At 46.1% G+C, this 5,900-nt stretch overlaps 1 protein-coding gene across 1 annotated transcript; it reads left to right on the top strand.

Annotated features, from left to right (window-relative positions):
- Positions 1-642: 642 nt before the first annotated feature.
- On the top strand, positions 643-4,530 carry LOC131578031 (cytochrome c oxidase subunit 7A2, mitochondrial). Its single transcript, XM_058836405.1, has 4 exons — positions 643-797; positions 1,869-1,958; positions 3,397-3,481; positions 4,316-4,530. The coding sequence occupies exons 1-4, from the start codon at positions 780-782 to the stop codon at positions 4,372-4,374; spliced, it is 252 nt and encodes an 83-aa protein (XP_058692388.1). The 5' UTR covers positions 643-779; the 3' UTR covers positions 4,375-4,530.
- The last annotated feature ends 1,370 nt before the right edge of the window (positions 4,531-5,900 follow it).

Genomic DNA, 5,900 nt, shown 5'->3' with positions numbered 1-5,900 from the left:
TTCATACAATTGCGGCATTACTTCACTCTGTGTAATTATACATCGTGAAACACGAAGCTGAAGTTGGGGAAAGAGGGGTTTTCACATGCAGAACACTGTATCCTCGCTACTAACAGAGTTTGAGGCAGTGCGCAGGTCCTCCATGGGATAGTTTGGGGTTTTCTGATAGTAGTGGCTCAACACAGGATACCACCCACATCCGCCCAGGGGTGCCAGACCCCCTAGCTCTGCCTCGCTCGGCGTCCTTGCCTGAAGTAGCGGCCGCCGGGGATGTCCAGCGAGTCCATACGGACAGCCGCAGCGCAGGGTGCTGCTCTCGCAGGACACGCGTCCCGCCCTCTGCAGATATTAAACCTTTAAACTAAAGGAGATGTAAAATCCAGTATGTAGGAGCTTAGGGGTACATTTCATGGACTTCCCGAAGCGCCCTCTGAAGGCGCAGGGAAGCGGCCGGCAACCATAGAGTCCCGTGTCAGCAGGTTCCCCGCCGGGCCTGTGTGGCGTGAGGAGACAAACGCTCCCGGTGTGCCTCAGCCGCTGCTGCCCGCCGTGTTCTGAGAGGTCACCACTTCTCTTTCCCGGCGCTGGGCTCTCAGCCCGGGCTCCCGGCCCCGGCCGCGCTGCCCCAGCCGGGCCGGGCGGACTGGCGGGGGGCGCTGTGGGCTCTGCGGCGGCGCTCTGGGCCGCTCTCTCTGTGGTGTGTCCGCCGTGGGCAGGGGAGCAGCTTCCCCTTCCGCTGCCCTTGTTGCCGGCGGGAGGTGACAGGACCAACAAGCGCGATGTGGCGGAACGTGCTGGTGAGGCCCGGGGAGAGCGGCCCACTGCCGCCGACGGTGTGTGGGGCTCGCTCAGGGTGCCCGCCCGGCTGCGGGACTCGGCCGTGGTGGCCGCTCTCCCTGGCGGGCGCTGCGGAGCGACCTGCGGGGGTCGGGGCAGGGTCTTAGGCGGCCCACTCGCTCCACGTAGTGTTGAGCTTCAGGGACTTGAGAGGATAAAGTTGAGTCGAGGGGCTCGGGTACGCTTAGCTCGTTTCTAAGGAGGTATATGTTACAGCGTGTTTATTTAGGGTGGGTAAGGAGAGGAGATACCTTGTCCAGTTCCTTGCAACCAACATCACCTGTATGTTTGCTTGCCCCGTGGCTGCGTTTTTAGCGGCGGTAATTGTGTGGGAACGATGTGTTGTCAGTGTCGCTTGAAGGAGGCCGCTGGCAGCTTAGAGCTACCGCGCTTTGAGCTTTGACATTGTAGCGAAGGCAGATTCAAGAATTGTATATTGATTTTGGTAGGCTACCCGCTATGATCAGTCTGTGGAAACAGATTCCAGCTCAGGACACAGCAAGGTGATTTAGGCTGTGTATGTGGCGGGATGGAGGTGCCTCCTTAGTGCTGTCAAGGTTGTCTCCTGTACTGGTGGCTCGTAGGCGAACTGCAGCAGTGACAGGAGTTCGTTGTCCTCACAGACACGTTTGTCAAAAATATTATTGTCCCTTTCGCTAGTCAGACACAGGAAATGATGCCTAAAACTGAGGTATAAGGGGCAGAAACGGAGAGATTTCTCCTGAAAAAAAACCCTGGAGGTTACGCTACAGATGTGTAAATCTGTTATGTCCTACTGAAAGTAATTTTACCGAGTTTGTCCTTTCCAGATAGCCAGGACCTTTTCAAGCAGTCCTTTACATAGGTTGCTGAAAAATTTACTGAATTCAGAACTAGCATGTTTTGATGAATTTTGTCTGTTTGTTTTTAAAAGTCTTTATTTATTTGCTGTCCCATTTCTATCTTTCTTTTCAAAGAAGCAATTTCTACCCTGTGTGGAGAGAGCTGTAAAATGTCACTGTTATTAAAACACTGTTTATCTTTTATTTCAGGCTCTTCACCAGGTTTCCCAGAGAGCCATCAGCACTGCTTCACGCAGGCAGTTTGCAAATAGAGTTTCTGAGAATCAGAAGCTTTTTCAGGTAATGAGTTGAATAGTGTTAGTAGATTAACAAGGTTTTAGTAGATCATAACTGCATGGTTTTTTTTCTAAAGGAACTGGTCAGGCTCCCTTTTATATCTGAAGAGAGCTCTCAAAATCAGTTGTATGACTAGAACATTTGCAATTAGCAGTTATTTTCTGCAGAGGTTGAGTATTTTTACATGCATACTTGACTTGCTGACTCTTTAGGGGGTTCTTTACCCCATGAAATGATTTGTACCAGAATTTCACATAAGTGTTAGGCATGGTACAAAGGTAAAGTACTCTGAAATTAGTTGATATGGGGGAGTATGTCCAAGGAACAAATAGAGAAAAAGAGTGAGAAGGCAGAAATAGAGTGAAAAGGTAAACCTGAAATCTTACATCTCTTTCTATAGCTCATAGTTGAGCCCCATAATTTTTAATGAGGATGTGGTATTACTGTATTTCTCAGTTATGAAAACTGTAAAAGTCTTAAGTGACTGGATTAATTCCTTGGAAATTATTGAATCCTTAAAAATAATTTTTGGATTATTCTGTTCCTGATTGACAGGGCCACTGTGTGAAGTAGTAAAAGCAGAGAGAGTACTCAAGAGAGTAATCCCAGCTGTGAGCCACAACCTGGAGCTGTAGCTTCATACTGAGGATAATCTGGGCTTCAGCTCTGTGAAAGGGACTGAGCATATCAGAAGCCCCCTTAAACAGATTTAGCATCTTACTGCTTTTCTTTCCCCTGAAACAGAAAGCTAGTCTTGAGACACTTGACTAAGGAGCACGTTGTTCATTGTGAGCCAAGGGGAAGGAAATGGGAGGGTGATGTTGGTGATAGGAGTGGGTCAGAAGTTCAGTTTCTGCTGGCAGAGATCTCTAGGCATATCTCTTCCTCCTTTCATTCCTTGTGGGACAGCAAATTAAGCTGGGGTAGGTTGCAGGTCACCAGCACTGGAAGATGCTTGAAATCCAGAGCAGGGTGATCTTGCAGGGGTAAAGATCATGTGGGTCTGATGCTTAGGAGTTTTACTTTGGGTGAAGCAAAACAGTTTCCTATATACCAAGTGACGATACAGACTCTTTCCCCTGTTGCTCCCTGTAGCAGGGATTGACTATACTGGAGATGGATGGGAGGTTTCTAGGGATGGTAATCACATCCTGTGCACCCAAGGGGTCTGGCTGGTGTCAGAAGTGTTCAGGCATCTGCCAGTCACTGCTTCAGATACGAGCTGTGCACATGATTTATTATTCTCCCCTAGTGAGTCATCACCTGATACCAGAGTGAAAACTTTCAGAACAGAGTGGGGTCTGAATAAGGTTCACTGTCTTTTGGGAATCAGAAAGATAATATAGGGTAGTAATTCTTCCCTGGGTAATTGTAGTTATATTACCACAATATTGTAAGAACTGCATATAAATAGTTTATCTTTGTCACTTGTTTCCATTAGGAGGATAATGGCCTCCCAGTGCATCTTAAAGGTGGGGCAAAAGATTCCCTGTTGTATAGAGCCACTGCGGGTCTTACGATGTTTGGTAAGGCTAATACTGAAATACTTATGCTTTGGTACAATTTCCAATGCACTAATATTAAAATATTTTTCCTTTGATACAATCTCCAACATGGATGATGTTTTCTCTGTAGAATAATTATGCAATGTCTTCAGTCTATTCTTTATAACATGCAAAGTGTATGTAGAGAAGAAAAAACACATTTGGACATACTGTGTATTCATTTGTGCTTTTTCCAGGTTTAGATTTTCATATGGCTTTTTCCCAGACTTAGTACCATGGTCTGGATACTCCTTCAAGTTTCATGTATGGTGATAGAGAAAAACAGCTACTTCATCTATTCTGCAAAGGAGTAAAATGTAATTATAGCACATACAATGAAACAGTTTTTGCACTTGCCTGACTCTTCTTAGTGATAGGTGATACTCAGTGTGAGTTCTCATGTGCTGTAAAACCTAGCAGAATTATAACCAAGATTCATAATGCAGTATATATTTAACCTTTATGTTGCTTGTTACCTAATTTTGCAATAGTCTCTGACTTAAATGCGGTGATCGAACAGATTTTCAGTTCAGCTACTTTAGAAATGAGTAACCATTACTTCTTGACTGTGTAGGTTACACAGACATACCTCTCCCCACTTTTTATTTTTGTGCAGCCTGTGGGGATGTATTTAATTTTTTTTTTTACCTAAAATATGAATCTCAAAAAAGAATTGAGATGTGTCTTTGGAAATATATTTTGTCTGAATTGCAGCTGCTTATTGTCAGCATTTCTTCTGGAACAAACTGGAAAGCTGCCTTGAAAGGAATTCTGTGTGTGCTAATCTGAAAATATCTTTTCTTTCCGTTAATTCAGGAACAATGTATGCTCTTTATTATCTGCTTGTCTCTTCAATGCCCAAGAAGCCCAACTGATTCTATTTGAGGATGCCTCAGCAACTAACATCTCTTTGTCCAGTTCCCATGTGACTGTGGTGGCAGCTTATTATAAGCAGCTGGCTTAATAATTGGAATCATACGTTAATTGTAACATGTAAACTGCAATCAATAAAGCAGTTTTTACGTGGTGTAGTGGGTGCCTGGACTGTTTCATCTGTTTATGTGTGTGAGCATTTTTGGTTATAGGGTTGCCAAGCTGATGAAGAGGGCTTTAAACTAAGGTTGCCGGCAGAGGAGAGCCTTTGTCCATCCCACTCCTCATCTGTTTGATGCCAGTGCCAGCCATAGAGGCCCAGAGCCAGGAAAGGGATCATAGGTCAGCAGGAGCACCTGCAGAGCAGCACAGAGGACTCAAGGACACTCCTGCCCGGAAGTCTGTCTTATCAGGGACACAACAGTGCCTCTGTAGGAATGCATGCAGCATAGGGAATGAACAGGAATTAGAGACATGCTCATACATGCAGGGCGGTGGTCTCGGCGGCATCACAGAGAAGTGATGGGATGGTGGCTTCTACAATTGGAGTGCTGGGATGGAAGGACTGGAAGGGAAGATGAGGTGCTATCCTCCATGTCAATGACCAGCCAGAGTGCATGGAACTTCACCTGGGGATGGGTGAGGAGTTGGTGGGGAACTTAAGGGTCAGGATTAAAGGGAGGGCAGGGACAGGTGACACTGTGGTGCAGGTCTGTTGCTGGCCACCCAACCAGGAAGACTGAGTGGATGAGTCTATAGACAGACAGGACCAGCCTCATATTCACTAGCCCTGGGCCTTATAGGGGACTTCACCCCAGTCTCTGCTGGAGGGACAACACAGCAGGACATAAGTATCACTTGTTAGGTACCTTGATGGCTCTTACTAGCTTGATTGTTGCAATTATTGGGGAAAACTGGAGTGCCCCCACCCAAAGAGGCAGGGATATGATTTTAGAGGAGTGTGGCTTTAAGACCCATAAGGAGTGAACTCCTCCCTTCTGCCTTGGGGGATGTGCCCTATAATCCTAGGAAGAGTTACTCCACCCCCAAATCCCTTATAAAGTATCAGCCCAGAATGTTCCACCCTTCTTGCATTACTATTCCTTATATCCTGCTGCATATATTTTAATAACCCCTCCTGTTGTACCCCTATTGGTTTGTACCCCTGAGACTTCTCCCTTGCTGTATCCCTATTGGACCCAGACCCTAAACTCCACCCTTGCTCTACCCCGTAAAACCAAGGACCCTGCCTTTTTTCTTGGTTCTTTGTCTCTGATTTGTGCTGGGTTAAGTCATGTGGTGGTGATGCCCCAAATAAATGGATTCCCAAGTTTAACCAAACAAAGACCCGTCTTGTTTATTTCCCACGTCCATCACTGGTGGCTGCACCCTCCCTGGACATGACTTTCGGTGTGATGCAACAGAAAATTATAATGGACACAATGTAGCTCTGCATCCCTAAATCAGTTTTATGTTCTTAACAGAATTTGTGCCTTTTTAACTTTTCTGTCAAGTTGCTACTTGTGGA

Source organism: Poecile atricapillus, chromosome 3 (assembly GCF_030490865.1).
Source record: "Poecile atricapillus isolate bPoeAtr1 chromosome 3, bPoeAtr1.hap1, whole genome shotgun sequence".
NCBI classification, from domain to species: domain Eukaryota; kingdom Metazoa; phylum Chordata; class Aves; order Passeriformes; family Paridae; genus Poecile; species Poecile atricapillus.
This window is presented reverse-complemented; position numbering and strand designations above follow the sequence as displayed.